The sequence below is a fragment of the Schistocerca americana genome, chromosome 9 (assembly GCF_021461395.2).
Source record: "Schistocerca americana isolate TAMUIC-IGC-003095 chromosome 9, iqSchAmer2.1, whole genome shotgun sequence".
In the NCBI taxonomy this organism is placed as follows: domain Eukaryota; kingdom Metazoa; phylum Arthropoda; class Insecta; order Orthoptera; family Acrididae; genus Schistocerca; species Schistocerca americana.
Window position 1 is genome coordinate 21,384,356 of NC_060127.1, and position 26,810 is coordinate 21,411,165.

The window sequence follows — 26,810 nt, forward strand, 5'->3', positions numbered from 1 at the left end:
AATGCCGTGGATATTCCAATGGATAATGGACATAGGGTGGACAGAAAATGGAAGAATGTGACCAAGGTTGCCGTCAACTCAACGACTGCTCAGAGCTTGCGACCGACAGCGTGGAACTGCAGTCAGCCAAAGGCAGAAGATCCTGATCCATAGGTTATTCAGGAGCAGCTCCTGCCACCACCGATCAGCCGGTTGATCGGCCGCCAGCAGTGCGCCTCGGCGGCACAGAAGATGGCCGAGGGCGGCTACCGCCAGGTGGTGCTGTAGATGAGACACGCCGTGGCGGAGAAGGAGAGGAACTGGGTTTCTTATTAGCCTTCTTGGAAACATGATGTTTAGATGAAGGAGGAAGTTGGGGTACGTAAAAAATCTTCACGAGTATGCTCTTTTTTGGAAGTCTGGGTGTCTGACTTTTGGGATCGAGATTTAGCAGAACCCGATGAAGGGTGAGCCACAGATTGAGCGGGCGAAAGTGGGGAGGTTGAACGGGCGATCTTTGCGCTGGCCAATCTAACAACCGAGTCACTAAAGGTGAGTTCACAAGTCTGCGTGGCCGCTGTAGCAGGACTTTGAATTTCGCCGCGCTACACTCGTTCCCTCAGATAAAAATTATACCGTCGCAGCAGTATGAGCGCTTGACGGCAGAGAAAATACTAAAATTGTAACTTTTTTTGTTTTTCTATCCGTTTCTCTATTGTCTCTAGAGAGCGGAAGCTTAATGCAGACATGATCTGATTAAGACGAAAAAACTTATTAATGTGTAGACATTGTGGAAGTTGTTATGAAATTCGGAGGATGGAGAGAAGCAACTAAAATAAATTGCATTTAATATCAAGACGGTTTTGGACACATTAGAAATTCCTGGACAATGAAACTTATTCCAAGATTTCGGAGCAGACTTTTCACGCAGAACTTAAGGAGATTTTTGAAGACCTGGACGCCGCACGAAAGAAGACATGTTAACCTGGTAAAGGATGAACTCTTATCTACGCCATTTCCCCCTGTCAGTTACATTTTGTTAGTCTCTGTTCTTTTTCAATGATTTTTGTAGTGGAAATTGGTTTATCTTTTGTTCAAAAACGCCACAAGGACTACCCCAACAATAGCTTTTCCAAATCACGAAGTCCGATAGCTTTTCTGTAATGTGAAGTCCAATTTGCTTTTCATTCTTTCCCTTTTTCACCGTCATTTACGATTTTAAAACCCTTTTTTATTCACCATTTCTTCCCACCATTTTCAACCTTTTCTTATCTTCTCTTTTTCTCTTTCTCTTTTTTATTAACCACTACACCGCCTCCTTTGTTGGCCGAGGAGAGGCAAGAACAGTGCTGTATTTTCCTGTCTGAGGCACAGTGGGCTTTCGACTTGCGAATAATTTTCGAGCAGCAAAGGTCGACACCTTTTCCTTCACTTTGATTTCTTGAATGAGCTTTTCGTCTTTAAAAATGGGGCAATCTCAAGAGGAAGCAGCGTGGTCACCCATACAGTTGATGCAACGAGGGGATGGAGGTGGACAAGCACCCTCATGGGCAACCTTGCCACATGTAAAACATTTGGCGGGGTTGGAACAGGACTCGCTGGTGTGATTGAACCGCTGGCACTGATAGCAACATGTAGGGTTTGGGACGTAGGGGCGAACGGAAATTATCTCTTAGCCCGCTTTTATGTTCAATGGGAGTTGAACTCTGTCAAATGTCAAGAAGACAGTGCGGGTTGGAACGATGTTCATGTCAACCCTTTTCATAACTCAATGAACAGCCGTTACGCCCTGGTCAGACAGGTAGTGCTGAATTTCCTCGTCAGACAATTCGTCGAGGGAGTGTGTATAAACGACTTCACGTGAGGAATTTAAAGTGCGGTGCTCTTCAACCCGGACAGGGAAGGTGTGGAGCAGTGAAGTACGCAGCAATTTTTGTGCCTGGAGGGCACTGACTGTTTCTAACAACAAGGTGCCATTCTGTAATCTAGAAAAAGACTCTACAGGACCTGCAAATGCATCGAAACCTTTCTGAATAATGAAAGGGTTGACCGTGGAGAAGTCGTGACCTTCGTCAGACCGAGAAACAACAAGGAACTGTGGCAACAATGGAAGAACTGTCTGTGGCTGAGACTCAGTGAACTTACGCTTGTGAGCAGACATAGTGGAAGATGACGAAACCATTGCGGAAGAATCCCCCATGATTACCGGCGTCTCCGATGGCGCGCTCCTCCCTTGTGGGGGCCCTCTCTGAGGGCACTCCCGCCTTAGGTGATTGTTCACACCTCAGGTCACACCTCCCGACAAACGGATGGAGGGACCAATCGGCACTTTCGGAAGGTATCAGCTCGGGTAATCACCCCTCCCTGGGCCTGGCTGTTACCAGGGGGTACGTACGTGTCCTACCTGTCTACCCGGGGCGGGGAATTACGCATTACCCCGTCACCAGCTACGCACGAAAATGCGTGGGTCGGCCTTCAGACACGCACAGGGAGGAAGAAAGAGAAAGGGAAAAACAAAGAAAGGGAAAGGAAAGAAGAGAGGTCTCAAACGCCGCAGCAGAGAAAAGGGTAAAGAGAATAGGTAAGGAAAAGAGAAGGACAAAGGAAGGATGAAGACATACAAGCAGAGAAGGCGAAGAATGCGTTACATTCACGAGCGTCCGTCTCCGTATGTAGGCACAAACCATACTCCCAGAGGGGGAGAAGGGGAAGGAAAGAGCCAGAGGTGAGGGGAGGGGAGGGGAGGGGGGGCGAAGATGGGGGATAGGGAAGGATGCGGAAAAGGAAAGTATGCAGCCCGGAAAGGAAGGAGGGCCACATTAGCACGGGGTCCCGTGCTCGCTACGCACGTATCCACAAAAGAGTTGTGGACCCCCTGGGGGGTTGGACTAGATAATAGGATTTTGGAATAGTAGATGAATTTTCACCTTCTTCAAAATATAGAATTGTCGGAGAAGAGTTTGATGCAAGCAGAAGACACCAGAGCTGCGGGGAAGCTGAGCCTGTATCCGGCATTCAAATAAGTTCACACTGATAGTCCAAGGAGCGCGGCTCTAAGTTTTAGAGAAGATACAACGGGGCACCACAAGTGGCCCGACATGGCAGTTAATCTATACACATAAAATTGTATCTCTTCGCTTGTCTATTACACAACACACAGTATTTATTATAATGCAAATTGAGAACAGGCTGTCATATTATCTGCTGCCATAATATTTGTGTATACAGGTCTCTCAAAATTATTTAGTCTTTCCCTTTTGCAAAATTTAATGGAACACCTATTTACATAATGTTTTTTTACGGCTAATTGATTTTCTTTCCTTGTATACATTTCTTACAAATAATGCTCAATCAATTTATATTCTGTTGACTTGAACATTTATACCCAAAAAATTGTAACTTCTGTGACAGACGCTTTCTTTGGCACCATTATATCTTTGCAAATTCCTGTCTTTGTGTACAAATATTTGTGTGGCTGAAATATTTATGTTATGTGTATGTGTGGCACTCTGGACCAGGCCTATTCAAGAAGCTGCTCAGTGAGCACGAGCACTCACAAGCCGTATGAGAAGTTAGCACTCACAGTAAATAGGGCACTTAGAAGTAATTTTGTAGCACAGGGGGAAATGCAAACTGTGCACTGACTACAGACGAAAGACCATATGTTACATTTGCCACAGCTTCAGAAGCAAGCACATTACTTATAGCTAGGGACCGGATAATGTAGCATCACTTTTTGCCAAAATTCACATTTATTTTTTTGCAAAATTTGCATCTATTTTTGTCAAATTTCACATATATTTTATTTTTTTGTAAATGATCAGATGCACAAATTTAAAAGGTTGTCACATTACATGAATGAAGACAAACAAATTATTAATTCTTTGAGACTCACTGTTAAAAAAGTTCTCATTGGGAGGTTTTTGACTGGAATGTTTGCTTCTGTAAAAACTTCCAACACCTTATTCCTCCGAAATGGCCTTTGTTTTCTTCATTTGGCAGTATTTAAGCTTTCAAAAATGATTGTTCTGTTGAAAAGCAGCAGTATTTTCCCACCAGTTAAGTGAATGCGTCACCAAAATAAGGTGTACATTATATGTCTTTTCCTGCCCAATTTGAAGATTAAAAAATCTGAAGACTACTAATTTTGACCTTTCGTGGGCATTCATGGCCCTGCCACCCGTCCTTGACAATGCTACAAATAGAACTGATGCGGCACTTAGTGTAAAAGTAGAAACACACATATGGTAACTCGATTTTAATGTTAGGGAAGCCCTCGCAGAAGCGGTGTGTCAGCGCAACTACGTAACAGAATTTTTATCATAATAATGCAGCTCACCATTCCCGCCTGCACCAGCACCCAGACGAGCAGCGGCAGGAAATCATCTGCAGTGAGCATAACTGAACGACCGGCATTTGCTGCTTTCACCTGCAACATAAGAAAAGAATACATGAAATCTTATTAATAAGCTCAGCCATTCTATTATGATCTGGTCAATGTAACTATACTGTGGACCTGTTACATTTCTAAAATGTGCTGGCGATTCAAAAGGATTGGGACTCAAACTCTGACCTCTGCCATTTTTGGGCAGAATATTTACAGACTGAGCTATCCAGATAAGAAAACTACAAATAGACTGTATCAAACCTTTTGCCATGTCTTTTCTCCAGGGGTCAAAGTCAAACAAAGAATGTGGAGGAACTCTGTCATATTATATAAATAGGCACGGAGGGGTCTGGTCTGATTAACAGTTCCCATCAAGCAGTGACTCGTGCAAAAGTAGCTCACACGTTGTCCACAAAGCCTGAGGGTCCAGATTGAAATCGCAGTCCGCCACAGTTTTAATGTGTCCGAAGTTATCACTGACTACAGACTGTCAGATACTCGGTCCATTCTCACAAATGTTTTCCTTTTGTGTTTCATATTATAAACCGCTTGATGCATGACACTTCCACACATTACATTTTGTCTATAGAGAGCACAAAGTTCACAATGAATGATAGTTATTGTGCGTTTTTTGTCAGCAAAAATCGAATTATCTGATGAACTATGCTTGTGGCAGCATATTTAACTGCAGTCCTTATTCTTAATGAAAACTGTAGACAAACTGACGGTAGCACAACCTTATTTCTAGCACAATTGGATGCATTCTTAACTACGTAAGTCTAATGACTGGGTCATTAGTGTTGGGAAAGAATGAGAAACAAAGCTGGCATCTGGATGACTAGACCAACCTTGCTGTTCCTGTTCCTGTTGTTGTTGTTGTTGTTGAGGTCTTCAGCCTGAAGACTCATTTCATGCATCTCTCCACATTATATCCTATGCGAGCCTCTACATCTCCGAGTAACTACTGCAACCTAAGTCCATTAGAACATGCTTGCTGTATTCATCCCTCGGCCTCACCCTACAATTTTTATCCCCCACACTTTCCTCCATTACCAAACTGACAATTATTTTCATGTCACAAGATCTGTCCTATCAAATAATCTGTTCTTTTAGTCCTGCTATTCCACACATTTCTTTTTTTTTTGCCAAATTCAATTCAGCGCCGCCTCATTACTTGATCGATTTACCCATTTAATCTACAGCATTCTTTGTAGCACCAACTCTAAAAAAAATCTATTCTCTTCTGGTCTGAACTATTTACTTTCCACGTTTCTCTTCCGCACCAGGCTACACTCCTGAGAAACACTGTTTTTCTGGACCGACATGTTGGAAATGAGGGTCACGCTCTTCCAAGTCTTTTGCTGGCTTTAAAAGAATTACAATGTCATCACCAAATCTTAAGTTTTTAATATGAAGGGCAGTCAAATGAAAACTGAACACTCACCACAACAAGACCACAGAATGTTTCCATTCAAAAGTAATCATCAAACCCATTAAAGACATTTATCCTGATGGGAAACGAGATGATCAATTACTGTTTCATAAAACATGGCCGGCCACCGACGGATCCTTAACCGCACCCACTCTTGCTGTTCTTTACCCGACTGAGACCAATGTCTATGCACGTCTTTCTTCACGTCGCTGAAGATGTGAAAAATCACATGGTGAAAGATCCAATGTTGCAGTGTTTTTCAACGCAATTGCTGAAGTGTAGCCTTCAACTGATTGGCAATGTGGGGGCAAGCATTACCATGCTACATGATGATTCTGTCTGATAGCATTCCTGAGTATTTTGACTTTAGGGTGCATCACCATTTCAATAAACTGTATTCATAGCACTGCGCACTGATTTTAATTCCGGCTCGAGGAACTTGAGAAGCAGAGGAAGCGTCCTGTTGCATAACACCACCCATCCCCAATTGGGGTCAGATATAGGGTAGGAGGGAGTGGGGGGTGGCAAACTGGGGTATAAGCACCAGGCGGCAGTTTTAGGGGGTGCCGAATTCGTATTCTTGAAGGGAAAAGTCTCATTGCACAAAGTGCCTAGCATCCGGTGCACTTTAGTCTATTGATTATTTACATGATTCTGAAATGCATTCCCGTCGGTTCTTTAACACATTTTAAGTTCATTTCTGAACGAATCTTAAGCTGATTTTTGAATGCGTGCCTAGTGTGATGTCTCGACCAGGGCATCAAAAATAAATAACTTTTCTAGAGACAAACGGGGCAGAGCTATACAAGCTGCGACAAATAAACCCGAACACATGAATGCCAATTGCTGTTTGTTTATGTGGTCGACTGGGTGTGCGAATGATCAGCACTGTTATAATTATTAGCGAAGTCTGTAGATTCAGACTACCAGAGGGTAGATGGTGGGGTGGCGGCGGCGGCGGGCGCCGGTATCACATTTTTGCCCCTGCAGATGAAGGCTACGCTTCGGCAACTCGGTCGGGAAATAGTGCAAAATCCTCCGTACAGCCCACATCTTTCACCATGTGATTTTCCCATCTCTGGCAACCTGAAGAAAGATGTGCACGAACACGGTTTCAGATGGAAGATGAAATGCACGAGTAGGTGTGGTTGTGGATCTGTTAGCAGCCAACTGTGTTCTATAAAATAGGAACTGATCACCTCATCTCCCTGTGGGATATATGTCTCTTAACGCATGTGTGGATTACTTTTGAATGAAACCATTCTGATTTGCTGTTACGGTAGCTGCTCAGTTTTCATTTTACTTCCCCTTATATTTCTCTTGAAACTTTGGTTCTTGCTCCAAATTTCTCCTTGGTTTCCTTTACTGCTCACTCAATGTAGGGACTGAATAACATCGGGGATAGGCTACAATCTTGCCTCACCCCCTTCGCAATTACTACTTCCCTTTTGTGTCATTCAACGCCTATAATTCCTGTCAGTTTTGTTTAGAAGTTGTAGAGAACCTTTCACTGACTATTTTTATCCCTTCTACCTTCTGAGTTTCAAGGAGTGTATTCCATTCAATAGTGCGAGAAGCTTTCTCTAAATCTACATATTCTATAAATGTAGGTTTGCATTACTTAACTCATCTTCGAAGAGTAGTTGTAGGGGCAGTACTTTCTCGCGTGATCCTACATTTTTCTGTATGCCCGACTTTTAACAATTTTTCCACTTTTCTTTAAATAATTTGTGTCAGTATTTTGCAACCGTGGCTTATCCCTCACTCTTTTCCAAAGAAAAACTTTAATTCCAAGAACTCTGACAGTAACTCCCCTCCACCCTTTGTCAGTACTCATATTTCACTTTATGATGATGAGTACACACAATTTTACAGTTTTCTTAAGCGAATTTTCCTTTTCATATAGTATACCAGGAAGTACAGACAACTAGAAACAAACAGTTTACCGAGGTAAATATGGAAGCGACAGCATCCAGCAGCGCCGCCAGCTTGTCGAGAGGCAGGTCCCTCGACTGCAGGCGGGAGAGGTGGGCAGTCACGGTGGCCAGACCCGCAGCTGTGGGCGGTCGCACCCCGGCACGAACTCCCAGCTCGCGCAGGGAACACGAGCGCGCAGACATTATGGCCGACGCCAGCCTCCGGACCTCCCCGCGCCGCCCGTAGTCGTCGACGAACAGCCGGTAGACGTGGTCGCGCAGTGGCCGTACCACCAGCCTCTGCATCACGCCCTCCAGGATGGCGTCCAGGTTCAGGAACTCGTTAGCACGGAGCTGGAGGAAAAAATTCACAGGTCACTCAGACGACAAACAAAAAATGTCTTTTTGATTCTTTGATGGAAGTATGTGTACTTTATTGAACACTCAGACTGGTACTATTCAGTATGAAAAGAGGGATTACGCAAATTTAGTTCAGATGTAGATGTTGTAAGATGATGATTTCTTCAGATCAAACACTGGTTTGATGCATATCTCCAATCTGCTCTATTCTGTGCAAACCACCTCATCTCTGCATAACTACTGCAACATACAGCCCTTTGAACCCAATTACTGTAGTCAGGCCTTGGTCTCCCTCTACAAATTTTTACTGTCTCCCTTCACTCCAGCATCAAGTTGATTCCTTTTATACCAGTGTCATAATCCCCGTGAATAGCTGCAACTAGTATAAAACCTTATCTGCCTGTAAATACCAACTGTCTCAAGAAAAGACTTGTGACTCAAAAGCTAGCTAATGGAAGAATAAAGACATCTTTGAAAATCACTGTAAAGCAATTGGTAGCAGTATCAATACAAAGCACCCACTAGCATAACCACATTAGCACTATTTTACGTTCACTATTGTAACCACATTAGCAGTATTTTACATCATTACGATTCTTGGAGGTTTCCCAGTGTACCGAGTGTTCCCTAACATTTCAGGACTACAGCCACATAATGTCAGCATCTTGCCACAATATTTTAGCTAACAACTATTCAGCCATTTCAGTTTCACACGGAAGATTACTTGTACATATTGCTACATTTACATCAAAAATTGGCCAGTAGCAATTGCAGAATTGCCCTCTGTTGAATTTTGTGTCCACTGTCAAATATCACTCCAGCCGATGCCAAAAAGAGCACTTGTAAGGGTGATAAAGAGTGAACACCCTCTGTGAAATTGCAGGCTCGCAGAGTAAAAATTCAGGGGTCAGGGGTCAAAATGATAAAATTAATTGTTGCTAGATGTGGGTTTAGGCAAAAAATATAGTAACGAAATCATCAGTCCCATGCCTTATACGGCTGAAACTGAGTCCCAGACGGACCCCTTCATGACAGAGATTTTTGTGGCAGAATAATCTACAGGACGTCCCACGGTGATACAGCTCAGCTACGGGTTATTTATCGGGTCACCAAAGGCACGAACGTGGTAACATACTCCACACACGTTTCACGAACTGTGGGTCTGTGGTGTGACCACTGTAGTCTACAGATACAGGAAGGTCATGCAGCAATAACCTATGCGCATGCATCACCACACATATTTTTCATATAAATGCAGCAATGTGCATCACCGTTCTCCAGTGTAAAACTCACCTGAGACGACTGCCATGTTGTCAGGTGGACTATTGTTTCAAGATCTCAACATCATCCGCTGCAATCTCACGCAATTATTTTACACCACTGGTACGAGAAAGGACAGAGTTTTCCGAGAGTCTTACAAAGTTCAATGCAGACAATAACAAGTCACAACAACAAGGAGCAGTACAGTGATAAATCACTCACCTTGACCCTCTCTTTCTCGACTTCCTTCTCAAATTCCCGCTCCCCGTGCTTCACCAGGTAGTTCTTCATGCCGGACATGAACTGCCGCATGTTGCGCATCACGACCTGCGGACTGGTCTCGCGAGACTCTCGTGTGCAAGCGATGAAGTTGTCGACGTTCTGGGCAAACGTGGTGGAGCGGTCGGCGGCGAGGTGCAGGGCGTAGGCCCGGATTGCTGCGCCCCCACCACTGCCGCAGCCCCCCTCGGAGAGAGCGCGTGCGCTGCGCAGCGTGTGCAGCCGCGGGGGAGCTGGAACATGGGAGGCTGGCATCACTGACACTGACATAACAGCAAATCGAAAAGTAGCCAGGTGGGACAGCTGTGCTTGCACTATTGAGTCTGGAATACAATAACAAACTCACAATGAATCCACTACCTGACACTGTTTATGAAAGACTCTCTCACAACTAGTGCTACTAGTGGATCTATAAGTTACTGCTGATTGTTGTAATTTCTCAGGTTGTTGTGTGTCCATGCAGCATATGTTTCATTCAAATGCAGTACTGTGAGTACAGTTAGGCTCCCGTAAAATGCTTTACTCGAACCAGGAGAAGATAGCTATAGTTGAGCCCCCCCCCCCCCCCCCCCCCCTCTCTCTCTCTCTCTCTCTCTCTCTCTCTCTCTCTCGTTCGAAGAAACACGTCAAGTGTTCGAGGAAAAACTTCTGAACATCAATATCCCAGAAGAGAGTAGCATACACAATTTAGTTGAGAAAGGAATACAACAGGTGCTGTTTTGAAGTAAAACTTCTCTTAGGAACACGAGGGCCATCACTGATACTGAAACGCGTACTACAGCGAGTCAAAAAAAATCAGTAAGCAAGTTCTCAACGATCCCGTATTCAATACACATATTTTCATTAAAAATTTTGATGAATTAAAATTGAAACTATACAACTTTTCAACAGTGCAACAATTGAAGGGGACAAGCAAACTGGAATGAATTGATTCCTGCAACTGGCTTCATGAAAACATTTTTGGTGGGCAGACAGACCTGATGTCACATTTCACATCAGACGAGGCACGGTTTCATCCATCTGGCCATGTTAACTCACAAAACAACAAGTACTGGATGGCAAGAAATCCTCACCAAATTTTCAAGCATCTACTTTGTGATGAGAAAACTGCATTAACCGTATAGTAGGACAATTTATTTTTACTTCATTATCAATACACAAGCTAAACTCATCACTTAAGAAGAATTCTCTGCATAATTACCTGACAATGAAAACGAATACAGCTTCTTCTAACAAGTCAGAGTGATGTTTCAGACAGCAAATGCTTCACTGAATCATGTTAATGCAGCTTTCACAAATGAATGAGTTGTCAGCAGTGTTCTGTGGTCTCCGTGTTCCCCAGAGTCGTCTGTCTGTTACTTTTTCTTTGGGCCTACTTGATGAGAGTTTATGTATTTAGTCTCCACAATACTGATGAACTGGATGTGGAACATTCAACGAGAAATCAATGCAATTGGGGAACAACAACATTTTGCATCAGGCAACTCTCATCACTGGACTGTTGTCCAGGATGACCATCCTCAACGTCTTTTGTAACAATAATGTTGATATATGCAACATTTAAATTATATACCATACATCAAATTTCATTTCAATATAATCTACTGACTCTGCAGCAGTTTAATTTAATTTAATTTTCATTTACATTCTGTACCACACACAAATATCAGTTTTTAATTTTTGTTCTCTTTTTTATATCCAATATGTACACCACATGCACATATGAAATCTCCAAATCCCTCTTTAAGCTACAATTTCAAAACTTCATCTTTCAGTGTATAATTTACAAACCGATGACACTGTCAGTTTAAACAGTTCATGCTGAAATACTTTATTTATTCAAATATTCAGAATTTGCAATTACTGAAACCACACGCACTTGAAAATTTGACTGTGCTGCCATAGTTGGTGTCACAAACGATGCCACGTATGCTCCGACAGCCAACGAGCGTAGAGTATACTCTGAGCGTTCTGCTGTAGCTACTGTGAGCATTAAACGTGTTTGTAGCGAGTCGCTTAATGAATTTCAATTTCACTTGTTGCGAGCTGTCTTTGCCGATTTTGGTAGCAATTGATAAAGTACGTATAAGTAAGCGAAAGACATAATTTGCAGAATATACGCTTTCTTCAAGCGAAAAGCGCACGCACGCACATACCGCAACTCTCGCTCGAAATTGTCAACAGTGCAACCCCCTTCCGTGTCTCGAGATGCGCAAACTGCCATCGTTCGTTCTAGGATCAGACTATAATTGTTTGTTTTACAGTTGACATGCCTTATTTGAGGCCACCATTATTTCTTGCTTTTTCTGAAAACTGTAAAATTACAAAATTTTACCTACTCAAAACTATTGAATCTAGTGTCATCTGGATTTTGATGTTCCAGGAAAGGTAAATTTTACTTCAGTAACATGCAAGTTATTGAGATATTATGAGTAGAAAATCTGGGTTCTTAAACTCTTTTGCAGTGAACACATGGTGTGTCGTGGGGCGATCACCCTGTTTTTAAAATAATTGAAAAGCCACAATCGCTTCAATCGCTTATTAGATGACCGGTTTCAGCACTCTGAAGGTGCCATCATCAGATCTGCATATGGACATCATGGCATATGAGGCAGACCATCTGATAAAATCATTGTCACAACCAATAAAAAATAATAAAAAGCTGCTCTCATGGTCGTTCTTTCCATAAAATATAAAACTGAAGTCACCAGATAAAACTACCACTGCTCGAACACCGGTCGGCATCATCACTGCCCTATTGAGCGCAGGCTTACCTGCTGTGGTTCTAGCGGTTCACAACCAGACACCAGATAGCACTGTGCAAGCAGCGCATACACAGTCCCACGGTATAACCACTCATTACTACTAAAACACAACTTTACTATAACCGCTTGTCACATACCCATGCAAAGCCCACATTTGCGCATACATTTCATGTACATACTACAATCACTATAAAGTACATCAATTACACAGTAAAAGCATTTGAGGCACAGACATTATCCATTAGCACCCTGCAAAACTACATATTATAATTTGCCTTTATTCATATAAGGACATCAGGAATATGCACACAGAAAGCTGTTCATAACATGACTTAGGTACAATGTGACGAGCGATAAACTATTTTTTTAAACTCTTGTTTGGCTCTGCTAAATCCAAGGAGTAAAAGTGCATGCTCAAAATTTCACTCGTAACAGTGGAACCTGCTATACGCACTATTTTAGAACATGTAACCAACTGTTCATCAAAATAACTTTATTGCCTAATATGTGCATATGTTCTCTACTTGTCCTGTCTTTCATATTACTATTGAAAAATTAAAAACTGCATATTGATGTGTCCTCAGTGACTAATATGCGACACGTGTTTAGTTTATTCTGAACAACAGCTAAAACTTACAGAGCAGGGGCTCCGTTCCCAGGACCGGCTGAGGTGGTGTGACACTGGTGACGTCCTGAGGCGTCGGCGCAATGCTGCCCCCGTTTTCTTTGCGGTCTGAAGTGTGCACGTTCGTTCCATTGCTGTTGCTGTTGCTGTTGCCATTCCCCTGACTCGTCGCCACGGTCGGACCCAGTAGACTTTCCCAGCGAGAGCTGTCCCACGGCTCGGAGAATTCCGTCAGTGTATCCTCATCTTGCTGGTGCGACGATCTGCTGCGCTCACTAGATGCAAAACCGAGAGGTACTCAGATCCAAACACATAGTGGCAGTCGCTCACTGAGAGTGATCGGGCAGATATAAGCTTCCTTTATTATGTGCGAGCATGCAACAGCCATTTTGTAAACAGTTGAAATAGAATAAAATCAGAAGTTTGATTTGTCTTTTGTAGTGAGACAAAGACATTTGGTCGTAACACCTGGCAAAGCAAACCGGAGACCTGACAGGGGTGGACAGCACCATAGTGTTTGCAGCTGAGAAACAGGGAAGGGAGGCAGTATCGGCATCCCTCTGATATCCTTTATAACGAGGCTACACGTGTGATTCTCAAGTATAGTAGCTGGCAATACAGTTGTAATCGAGCTTACAAGAAAATACACCTTCTGCCCTTTTAACATTTTGTAGCACTGGTATTGCAGCATGTTTTGTCAATGTGTATTCATTGGTTTATCTCGACATTTAGAGACCCATAATTTTTATGCATAGCACAGCTATACAACATTGAGCAACACTTATGTTTGATACTACTACTCACACAGTATAATGGTGATGTCATTTATTAACAGTGTAATGTGTAAAAATTCATATTTTGTCTCAAAAAACGACAGGCCACATTAATTCTGGTGCTTCATTTTTTAGTAAAACTCTGAACTAGTAGGCTGCTTCTGAAACTGTGTCATCTCGTCCACACATGCGACGACTCCTTTACACTGACACCTCCTAAAATGAAATGCCACAGCAGAAAAATTTTTAATCGAGTAGCCTCGCAAGTCCAGTTTTGTGCAACAAAACTTCGAATTTTCACACAAAACTGGCAGTGGCTATTACTCACACAGTTCATCTCAGCACAGCAATTTCTGTCTAATAATGCAGTTATCCATTATCATCGATGGGATAGTTAAGAGGTGTGATTGGAAGGTTTTAAGAATGGATCCACTACTGCTGACTGGTTTGGTGGGCAGGTACACAAAGGGTGAGGAATGAGTCATTGCCTTGTCCTTGAATGCCCTCTGACAGGAAACTGCATTTCCTTTATTCAGTTCATTGTGGCGGCTGGTTGAGTGCAGGTCTATTAGGGCTTGTTGCCGGATTCTGTATGCGTGAAAATGGACTAAAAACGAAGCGACGAGTTTGTGTGAAATTTTGTTTCAAAACTGGGAAATCAGATTCTGAGGCTTACAAACTATTAAAAACAGCTTTTGGAGATAATTGTTTGAGCCAGTAAATGTTTTTGTCTGGTTCAACAGATTTAAAAATGGCTGCAAATCATTTGAATATGAACCAGGGTCCGGCCCTCCTTCCACCTCAAAACCAAATGAAAATGTTGTGAAAGTGCGTGACTTAGTGCACTCTGATTGTAGATTTACAATTAGGAGATGGCTGATGAACTTAATTGAAGTTTCTATGCAGCTCAGTCAATTTTAACTGAAGATCTGAACATGAGTTGAGTGTCTGCAAAATTCATTCCAAAAGTATTGTCAAGTGACCAGAGACAATAGCGACTTGAAGTGTGCAAAGAACTGATTAATGGGACTAAAAGTGACCCAGATTTGTTAAACAGGGTAATTAAAGGTGACAAATTGTGGGTATATGGATACAATCCTGAAACCATAGTGCAGTCTTCGTAGTGGAAGACCGAAAAAAGCACGGCAAAGTCAGTCAAAGGTGAAGACAATGCTGACGATTTTTTTCGATTCTACCGGTATTGTGCATCATGAATTGACACCTGGAAGACAGACAATTAGCCAGGAATATTACAATTTTTTCTTGAAGTGTATTACGGAGAGCGTCCTTAATACACTTCAGGAAAAAAAATTCTAGGAATGTTTCCAAAAGTGGGAACGCTGTTGGAGTCTGTGTGTTCAGTCAGAAGGGACTATTTTGAAGGGAAAGCATCACAGTAGAGTGTAAGTATCACCATTGTACAATTACAACTCCATTCTTAAAACTTTCTAACCACATCTCGTATGAACTCAAATTTGCTTCTTCTCCACTGACATAAATCTTTTCATCCCATTCCACACACCATTGTGTCCTTTCTCCCATTAACATTTTGCTTATGTGTTGCATCATGTTTTATGCTTGTGCTATTACTCCTTTCTTTTTTTCAACATTTAATAAATTCAGTGACGTCGACAACAAACCGTGGCAACTATCCACAAAGGCATTTTCTACGATTACTTTCTGGGCTTGGGCATTCTACTCTGAACTGGACTGCAGCCATACCTGCTTACATGACCATGTTGCTTCCCACCACGGTCGGGTCCATGGTTCACTTTTTCGGGTAACACTTCCAGGTTTCTAATACACAACTTCACAATATCTACAAGAGAGACATGTGTAATTCATTAAATGGAATTATTCTCCTAATTTTCATTAGGGCCTAAATAATTTATACCGTGGTGTAGTTGTGGAATATAACTCCACAGGGGCAATAGTGTTAAAACAAGGCAAGGTACACATGAGCCATCCGTGTGTTTCAAATCATAGAACTCACTAAATATGACTCAACTGTGACATTTCATTAGAGATTTTCAGTTATATACAATGGAGAAAACAACTAATTGATGTCACTACAAGTGGAGCATATTCCTCTGTGCCAAGAACTGTTACTGGTATTGCGTACCTGGACCTGTTGCAACAATGGCTTATCCCACAGTTACACGATGGCTGTGATGACTTCATTTTGAGTCATGATAATGATCCCACATTATTTTCATTCACACATCTGCAATATTTTTGTTTTAGGCTTTTCCAGACAGTGGTGGAATGCACTGCATATGCAGCTCCATTATTCATTGTGTAGGGGAAAAATTATATACCAAGCAGCTACCAATATTTATTTATTTGCAAATCTGTTGGGATATTGTGGATCCATTTCCAAAGCAACAATAGTATTTTTACTTTGTCAATGTACAGTCTCAAGCCACAGCTTCACCATCACCACTTCAGCACATATGTACAAACGTTTAATGTGGTATCAACAACCCAAAAGCAAGAATCTGCAAATTTTGTTGAATTTCTTTATATAGGTTAAACAATAACTTCACCGACTAACTTCCAGATGTTGTTCAGGGATACCCTCTGAGTATTTTGGTATAAGGGGCCCGTAGAAAATAAATGACGAGTAGTGGTATACAGGAGATTGAAAGCTCAGAAGAAATTAAATCGAGAATAGGACAGGCCAGAAGTATCTTTAATAAGATGAAAAATGCATTCTGTTCGAGAGACATTTGTTTAAACACAAAAATGAGGTTGCTAAGATGCTATGTATTCTCAAAATTATTATACGGAATGGAAGCGTGGACATTGAAAAAGAAGGACATGAACAGTTTAGAAGCTTTTGAAATGTGGGCATACAGAAGAATACTTAGAATTAGTTGGGTGTCGAGGATTAGTAATCAAGATGTCCTAAGAAGAATGGGAAAGGAAAAAGAATTAATTAAAACTATTAAAGTAAGGAAGCTACAATATTTAGGCCATGTTATTAGGGGAGTAAATTACAAAATATTGCAAATAATACTAGAAGGGAAAATTTGTGGGAAGAGAACGAGAGGTAGAAGACGGACATCCTGGATTGACAATTTAAAAAAATTGGTACAACTGTTCAACGTCAGAACTCCTTAGATCAGCCAAATCAAGATCAGAAATTGCCATGATGACAGCCAACCTTCTTAGAGGAGACGGCACATGAAGAAGAAGTGGTATACAGTATCCTCCGCCACACACCATAAGGTGGATTGCAGAGTATTGATGTAGATGCAGGTGTAGATGTAGACATGGTCTCCAGTGGTTTCTTAAAGAGTTATTGCTTTTTCAGTTGGTTCCTTACCCAAATTAGCTTTGTATCTGTACTGCACTGTAAACAATGCACAACAGTGCAAATATTGACAGTATGTTCTGTATGACTTGTTTCTTCATCTGCGGGGCATGTGAAGAGCCTCATTTGTGATGCTCTGACAATACTCGAATGGATCTTGTTGTCGGATTATCGCAGTCACACGAGTAGTTCGCCAAAATAACGAAATTTTCAAGCCTGTAAGACAGTCGATTGTGCATCACTGTACACACTGCTATAACCGTGGTGGTTGAAATTTTGAACAGTATATGTAAGGAAACAGTTCTACATTTGCTACGTGTTCTATGGTGCACCGACAGAACAGATTGAACACACTGTGATGAAAGTGTAGGTATTTTGTCTCAGGGGTTTTGCATTAATCTGTGTTGTTTATTGTGTGCTGTATGTTTCGGTTATTGAATATTGCAGGCTTCCTCAATGTTGTGGAGTTATTTTCACGGAAAGAAGGATGACTGAGGTAGTGAACTGAGTAAATCATAATTATATTATTACTATGCAAACAGAGACCGAAGGTCCCTTACACCAAAATATTTGATATCCCTGAACAACCTCTGAAAGTTATTACTATGCAAACAGAGACCGAAGGTCCCTTATACCAAAATATTTGATATCCCTGAACAACCTCTGAAAGTTTGTTGGTGGAATTCTGGTTCACCCTAAATATGGCATCATGATGAACTGATTCCTACATGTTTTTTGGCTTATCAAGGACCACAGGGCCCATATCTTATTCTTTTCTTCTTCCAGTATACCTTCATTTTCTGATACATGATGAAGTTACATGGTGAAGCTGGTTGATTGGTTGATTCGGGGGAGGGGACCAAACTGCGAGGTCATCGGTCCCGTTGGACCAGGGAAGGAAGTCAGCCGTGCCCTTTCAAAGGAACTATCCTGGCATTTGCCTGAAGCGATTTAGGAAAATCACGGAAAACCTAAATCTGGATGGCCGGAGGCGGGCTTGAACCGTCACCCTCCCAAATGCGAGTCCAGTGTGCTAACCACTGAGCCACCTCGCTCACTTTGACGAGGAAGCTGTGACCTCAAAATGTACGTTGACACAGTGAAAACACTGTTAAGAGACCGTGGACAGAGTTTATTACTAAGGTTTCCATTTTTGCTGTCATTTCAGTTCTGCCATAGACAGCCACTACAGCTACAATGAAACACTTTGTCTCATTCATTTAGGCTCCTAATAATATCACGTTAGAGCAATTACTGTTGGCAATGAAAAAGATAACAAGCACCCTTGAAAACTGGGACATGTTAATCCAAGCACATACAAGAATGACAATAAGAAGATGAAATACTGATGGCCAATTCCATTCTCTTTTATAACATTGAATACATGTCTATGAGACATGAAGTGCATGTAGTCAACTTAGCCATCAGCATAAGGAGAAGGTTTTTTTTTCTTTCTTTCTTTTTTCCTACAGAGCAATTACTAAAAGACACTCGCCTTTGCAATTACTTGCACTTCACCTGTTGCACTCACACACTCACTTCTGTTTTTTAAACTGGTCATCAGTACTTTACATTCTTACTGTCATCCTATATGTGCTTGGATTAACATGTGTCAGTTTTCAAGGGAGCATCTAATCTGACATGGCATCATTAGAATTTCACATTAATGAGATGAATTGCAGCATTGAAGATGGAGTATAACACTCAGAAATTGTTGGCAAATAAATAAACACTGGCAGCTGTTTGGTGAGTAATCTTTTTCATTATACAATACTTGAACAATGCATCACATATTTCTTTTCATGCCAATTTTGCATGTAAACTTAAAGCTTCCAATGACTTTCATGTTCATTGTTATTGATAGCAATCATCTGCAGGCCATGTGATGCTTCACTTAGTTGATGAAATTATGTCATGGAGACATTACAAGGTGATGGTACTTTCTTATGCTACCTGAAATTATGTTGACATGTATGACAGCAGAACATTAGTAGTGATCCGAGTCCATTAAGTGATGGATAACAACACAGTTTATTTCTCTGTAGCCTTTCAGCATCGAATGCCCAATCCTATGCACCACTAAGCGTATAGTCGCCGTGCCGCTTAAAATTTTGCGCGTTTTGATCATGACAGCTTCTTCGACAACAGAATCCTAGTAGGCAGATGCATGGGATGTGATTTTTGTTTCATCAAGCATAATCATGTCTGTTTCATCAAATGTAATACGAAAAGGATAGAAAGCTAGTGATCAGTAGAGGTGTCATCAAATGGCAGACAAGTATCCTGAAAAAGACTGCTAGATATTTTTTCTCCATAGCTATCACATTAAGTACTTCAAACACTGGACATGCAGGTTGGAATATCAACAATACTAGGAAAAGCACAGATTGCTATTCACCATAAAGATGACCCACTGAGTTGCAGACAGACATACTGAAAAGAAGATTGTTACACATTACAGATTTCGGCCAAAGCCTTCTTCAGCAAAAGCAAAAACAAACACACACACACACACACACACACACACACACACACACAAGCAAGCACATTCCATACACATGACAGCTGTCACCAGGAGCTCTGACCGGAATCTGGAATTCTCGTCATAGCTGCTGGCAATAGCAGTCATGCGTATGATATGTGCTTGCTCATGTGAATGTGTGTGGATTTTTTTTTTTTTTTACTGAAGAAGGCTTTGGCTGAAAGCTATAAAGCTTAACAGTCTTTTTGGTGTACCTGTCTGCAACTAAACTCAATGAGTCATCTTCATGGTGAGTAGCACTATCATTTTACTAAGATTAAGTACCCCATTAGAAAATCTTATCCCACACATCTATTTATGGGGTTTCCATCACCAAAGAAACTGTTCAGATCAAAATGTGCAATATCAATTTTAATCAGGAAACTAACTATACTTTTAGTGGTGCATGCAAATGGGTGCTTGATGCTGAAAGGCTATAGAAAAAACAGGCCGAGTTATCCAGCACGTAACAGAATCAGCATTGCTAAATGTTACTCCATCGTAGGCACTGACAAGCTCTGGTAGCATATGGAAGTTCCACGGCTTTGAAATGTCTCCAAGTGACCAATTAATTAAAATACCGACTGGCTTACAGATAACTCCTGATGAGAGATGAAGTCATGAAAGTTCGAGCTTACATACAAATCTCACACAGATAAAATCCACGGAGCATTGACTGAAGCATGTCACTGCATAAAACTACAAAGTCACATCCACAACACTTGGTTGAGCCTGCTTCCCATGACAACTCTGCTCTTCTCGGTAATCTCTGTGTTACATAAAATAACATTTTGTCTTTGTGACTTTAATGCCACATGGTATGAAACAGATTACAAATGCATCCACAGATAACAGCTGTGACATGTGGAGCCAGGTAGGCCAACAGTTAAAATGTCATACTCATGTTTGCCTCATAACAAGAGCAGCAACAATGAACACTTTACATCGAGTTTAAAACTTGGAGATAATCTCCTCTGGCTTGGGTCTGCCCTTTGGCAATGTGTCTTGCCGTCATACAAATACATTCTGATATGGTAATGGTATTTTGATAGGATAGTGGCATATGTGGATGTAAACAGTGGCAATTGCAATTTCAGAAGTAAAAGCTACAAAGTTACTACAAATGGTTTTCTGAATATCATATGGTAATATTTTACTCGTCTACCAAAGTACACACTAGGAAAAATACAAAATATTTTAACAGAAAAGTTTATTTGAAACTTTATATGCTAATTGACACATATCATGCTGCACTCGTGCTTCTATCATTCTAATATTTTGTTGTTGTTTACACTTGGAAAGAATGTACAAAACATGCAGTGATAAAATTTTCTAAAAGAATTTTACTAGCAATGCACCTACACATAATAACAATTTTATCAGCAGTGTCCAGTGGCATTTGAACGAGCAGAAATATACCATCACCACCAACAACCTTTTTTAATGTTACAGAGGGCTTAGAAAGTCTGTGAGGATAGGGGGCATAGATTAAAAGGTAATCCAAGGAGCAGTCTTATGTGTGTTACTGTACATTAACACCAGCAATACCAATGGGGGAGAGGGCTACTTTATGCCCACCTTTCGTAAATATTGTGATCTAGTAGTCTACTTTGTATTTTGAAATTTTGGGGGAAAATGTTTATTGTTTTTAATGAACTCTTCTACCACATTCTATAATTATTTTAAGTTCTTTCAGTTACATGTAATTCAAAAATTTTAGTGTAGTTGACATCGTCATACGGTCTCATCGGTTCATAATAGATGTAACTTTTCACGAGGCATGTCTCATTCACTAAATAACGGCACTAAAAGATATTCTCCAGTTCTGGTCCCTTCTCACACATCAGTATCTCTTTAAAAAGTATGTTGCTAACAAAAGTCAACAACAGTTCACAAAAACTTTTATTTTTTTAAAATTTATGGTGGTTATAAAGATAAATAACAGCCCACCCCCTTTTAGTAGTTACGTTGTTAAAAATGTGCTGATACTGAGGAAGACAGTGTTTAAAGATATTTTCAGGTTTTGGATCCTACTTGAATGTCAGTATATCTTAAAAAATATGTTGGTAATAAAACTTAACAACTACTTGTTTTTCATAAAGTACCCTCTTGTTGGTAGTACATGTTGTTGAAAATCCTTCTGTAGGTGGTATATGTTATTGAAAATGTATTGGTATTACTAGGGTTAAGATCAATGCTATACTTTGTGGCTGTGCAGCATAGTTTTTGCAGTGGGTGTTTTATTAGTAATATACTTTTCAGTGTGGGACTGTCTCACAGTTTAAAATAAAACCTCACATCAAGGATAGAGTTACAGGCAACCTTGATCATGACATAATCACACTCTCAAAAGAATTTTACTGAATTGAATATTACATTAGTGGGTCGATTCGGACTCTATCTGTAGGTTTTGTTTCACTTCCCTTGTAAGTTGAGATGATAACTGACCTTCAAAGTGTAGATGGATCATGCGTTTTGAATGTTACACCATCCTGACTGATTAATTTTTCCATCATACATGTCTCTTATAGCACAGTGGACTTGACTCCCTCCACACATCATCCATTCCTGCCAAAACAGTGAGCACCACTTTGAGATTAAAGCATTACTGGGAGCGAAGAATTTGATTGCGAGCAGCTGAGAGATGTCGTTACTCATAGAGTTAATCTCCTGAAAGAGGCAAAGTAAAATGGACACTGAACTACAATTTAAAAAAAAAAAAATGTATAAAGGAATTTAAAACCTGTGATATTCTGAAAAGGCAAAAGAAGATGAAAGCCTTAAAGGGCTATGAGGATGTATATCAAGACAAAAGCTATATGGACAGGCCTTAATAAGACACATCTGGAAGAGAAATAAATATTTTAAGGATGTTGGATGAACATCAACAAAAACAAAACGAGGATAATGGAATGTAATCGAATTAAGTCGGGTGATGCTGACGGAATTAGATTAGGAAATGAGACACTTAAAGTAGTAAAGGAGTTTTGCTGTTTGGGGAGCAAAATAACTGATGATGGTCGAAGTAGAGCGGATATAAAATGTAGACTGGCAATGACAAGGAAAGCGTTTCTGAAGAAGAGAAATTTGTTAACATCGAGTATAGATTTAAATGTCAGGAAATCGTTTCTGAAAGTATTTGTATGGAGTGTAGCCATGTATGGAAGTGAAACATTTGACGATAAACAGTTTGGACAAGAAGAGAATAGAAGCTTTCGAAATGTGGTGCTACAGAAGAATGCTGAAGATTAGCTGGGTACATCACATAACTAATGAGGAGGTATTGAATAGAAATGGGGAGAAGACGAGTTTGTGGCACAACTTGACAAGAAGAAGGTACCGGTTGGTAGGGCATGTTCTGAGGCATCAAGGGATCACAAATTTAACATTGGAGGGCAGCGTGGAGGGTAAAAATCGTAGAGCGAGACCCAGAGATGAATACACTAAGCAGATTCAGAAGGACGTAGGTTACAGTAAGTACTGGGAGATGAAGAAACTTGCACAGGATAGAGTAGCATGGAGAGCTGCATCAAACCAGTCTCAGGACTGAGGACCACAACAACAACAACAACAACAACAACAACAAGAATGATGGCCAGATATGTACAAGATTAAAACAGAAGAAAAGTATGTAAGTGAATGACAAACAACTAGCCTAGGATGCATCAGAAAAGAGAGACAGAGGCAAGCAAAAGTGTGTGTCACCTGATAAAGAAGAATAAGATACCCAGCAAACATAAGCACTGCCTGTCGGGAACACAGCAAGCATTGTAATTAATGTAAAGGTAAATAATCACAGGGGCACATATTGTTTGATTTATTAGGACCAATTTTGCTCGTAAATGTTAGCATCCTTAGACATTTATTACCCTGGTGGCAACATGCTACACGTTTTAAGCACTGTTCAGTGCAATTGTCTACATGAAGTGGTGTGTTGCAGACCCAGTGGTGTGTTGCAGACCAATTCATGTTGTCGATGCTACAGAGTGGTGCTGTAAACATATAATATGTTGCCATGAACATTTAGGATGCTCACATCTGATGTGCAAAATTGGCACAAATACATCAAATATTGTGTGTCCTTTTAGGTGTTACATTATATTAAGAAAAAGATACTTCTTGCTATACGAACACTTACAAAACATTGCTGAAGACAGAAAAGTAACAGAAACTATCTAACATGGGCAAGGAACACCAAAGACCTAATGTTATGCTGAAACTGGCATAAAATGTGGTAACAAGGAGGACGAGTCCAGTACCTAGCTAGAGGAAATTATGTTCATTTTTGCCACACCTCTAACCCTCCAAAGGAAGGAATGCCTAGTTTTGAAAATCAGTCTTCAGACTAAAGAGCATAACAATAAAAACATATCTTCCAAGTGTCTACTCAAGTGTTATTTCAGAGTGTATCATTTCTCAGTCTTGGTGTAATTTAAGATTCTCACTAAGAGGAAATGTTACAGGTACTTAAACTACAATATAATGCTGCATGCATACCATTTTCATTTTCATTAAAAGAAGTTAGTGATATTTGTCTTACAGTGGTGCCCAACTTCACCAGAAGACAGTGACATACACCTCTACTGAAATTAAATACAGCGTGCTCTTAGTGTTTAATACCAATGCCAGACAAGTGCATCTACAAGAAAGACATTACAAATGTGTCAACGGTCAGGCACCGGTGTCGATTAGAAGCTCAAGTACGTAACTCACATTTCCCTGTCGGGGGTGTGTGAACGGTGGCCGTTCTCGACATTGTCATACGACGAGACCCTGGAGCAGGTTCCGTCCGCGAGGGTGCCCCCTCGAGGGCCACCGGCAGGAGGTGGGGAACCCGAGGGGGGTGCGGAGCCTCCGGGAGTTGACAGCGGGTCCGGGGACAGCCGCAGGCTGGGGAACCTGCGTCCAACCCAACGGCCGTCTCTCACTCCGAGCGCTCGTTCTGGGCACTTCTCTTACTTCTATTTCTCATCTTCACACAACTCAAAACACGATTCAGAATGTCCTTACAGTGATACCTCCTTGAAGCCTTCTGGTTTTGGTAATTATGTAGAAATCTGTACTAAAAACTATCATATAACATTTTGTCTCCTATGGCACGAGATATCTTAAGATGCTACAGAGGTATTCGTTTGAATCCTCTGATGGTTGCTACTCTAAATGCAGCTGTTCCCACTTTAGAGTACAGGGTAATTCAAAATTAGTATCGTGATTCCAAATGGCCGTAACTATTTAAAGCATAATGTTACATCGATAAAAATCACAGAGAATGTAAAAGAAAGTTCACTTTCTTTATATCTTTAACAATAGTTCTGTAAATCCTGTCGGTCATACAGACAACATCTAAGTGATAATCTAATCTAGGCCATAAATTATGAAGTATGTGCAGTCACTGATACAAAGCCACTAGTGGTGCAAATTTTGAATTCCAGAATTGGTTTTGACGAAGGGGGCCCATAGTCGAGGTCTTGTAAAAGGAAACCCACAGGAGTTAGGTACGCAATGTCAGGTGGCCAAGAGCGCAACTCGGCATCATCACGCCCAGTACAATCTGACAGTTCTGAAGATGTCAACTTAAAATTGTGCTGGTCAAACTTTTGAACTTTCTTTTACATTCTCTGTCATTTTTATTGATTATGCATTTAATAGTTATGCCCATTTGTAATTGTTATATTGGTACTGAATTGCCCTTTATTCATTTTTCAAAACAACAAATTGACGAATTTAAATACTTGATGGTGACAGATCACATGGAGGGAGACAAAACATCAGGCAGAAAATTACGTTCAAAACCTAACAGTCATCGGTGAGAAAATAAGCAATGGCCATGAAAAGTTTGATAGTGTATGCAAGAATAAAAAGTAAGTCTTCGACAACAAGGCACTTCAGCATCTCTAAGAACCATTCTCCTCCCTCTTCCCCTAATGACTCCACATTGCGAGAGAGAAACTTGACATATAGAAACTGTGCTCTCAGCTACCTCTTTGATGATTCCTACTTTCCTCTGACTGAAGAATGTGCCCAGCTTTTCACTTAGATACAAACAATCCAAATAAAAAATGGGAGACTCACGTTATGTGCGTTCCCTTCATAACTAGTCACTTACAGGGATGAAATAGCTTACAACTTAAACACTCCATAACTTGAGTTGACTCCTCCCGAATGGTTAAAATCATCTCCCTGCTATGGACTTGGACACGAGAAAGAGACAGGCACTAACTTGCTACAGCCTCTTTAAGTTGGTTTGCAAAGCACTGATAGACAGCTCAAAAGGAGAAGTACTGTCCACACAATGACAGAATCTTTATCCAAGTCCAACAATGGCGTACATTCTTAACAGATCAAGAGTGTAGTGAAATATTCTTCTATGTCAGAACAGCAGCAAATCATTCTGTGAAAACAGTTCCATTTCTTCTAAATATGACTGGTAATAATGACTACTCCATACTACTCCTGCGTGAGTATACCCGACAGATTTCTCATCTTCATAATAATCTCACATAACCTCATTTATTTACTGTTACACAGATTTTGGGCCCCATATGCTCTGGGATTTGTGGCATCTCACCATCCCTCACCCTTCTCCTACTTATTTTATTTTTTAAACTTGTGTAAGTTTTTATCACTGCAGATTCGATTTTCATTAAGCAGCAAAATGTATCCCTCGTTTAAGGAAACTGCGCAGATAATACATGACACACACACACACACACACACACACACACACACACACACACACACATGTGCGCGCTGCTAATAGTGTCTAAGAGCTCCTCCTGCTATCGGAGTGGTTAATCTTCACAGAAGGCTTTTCAGTAACTTCTCAGGCACTCAAGGAAGAATTTGGTTCCATTTCTAATGAAGCACTGTGAAGAGTCCTCAATGGACACAGAGATTTATGTACAAGTCTGAGAAGTCCAAACCAGCAAATTCACCTCATTTATGTCGAACCACAATGCACGATCCTCATTTTGCGGACAAAGTGTTATATGAGTGGACTTCAAAAAGTAAGTTACACTTTATTATGGCAGGCCAAGTAACTTTTATTGAATACTGCACAACACTTCAAAGTGACACAGACACATTATATACTTTTCAGCACAGTCCTCAAATCTATGTAAATAACAGTTGGAATGTTCTAAGAATCGTTCAGTTCCTCAACAATACAAATCCACTCCTTGGTGATGATGCCATTTG

The 26,810-nt window shown here is 40.9% G+C and overlaps 1 protein-coding gene across 2 annotated transcripts in view; it reads right to left on the minus strand.

Annotated features, from left to right (window-relative positions):
* The window catches only part of LOC124551369 (protein sprint), a 153,767-nt gene that overhangs the window by 14,619 nt on the left and 112,338 nt on the right, over nucleotides 1–26,810 (minus strand). Inside the window, exons 13-17 of one of the 2 annotated variants that reach the window (XM_047126408.1) lie at nucleotides 24,327–24,512; nucleotides 13,016–13,278; nucleotides 9,557–9,846; nucleotides 7,745–8,068; nucleotides 4,319–4,408 (exon numbers count right to left, since the gene is read on the minus strand). In XM_047126408.1, coding sequence (XP_046982364.1) covers nucleotides 4,319–4,408; nucleotides 7,745–8,068; nucleotides 9,557–9,846; nucleotides 13,016–13,278; nucleotides 24,327–24,512 — 1,153 coding nt within the window. The remainder of the gene's footprint in view (nucleotides 1–4,318; nucleotides 4,409–7,744; nucleotides 8,069–9,556; nucleotides 9,847–13,015; nucleotides 13,279–24,326; nucleotides 24,513–26,810) is intronic. The other variant, XM_047126407.1, reaches the window with a different exon arrangement.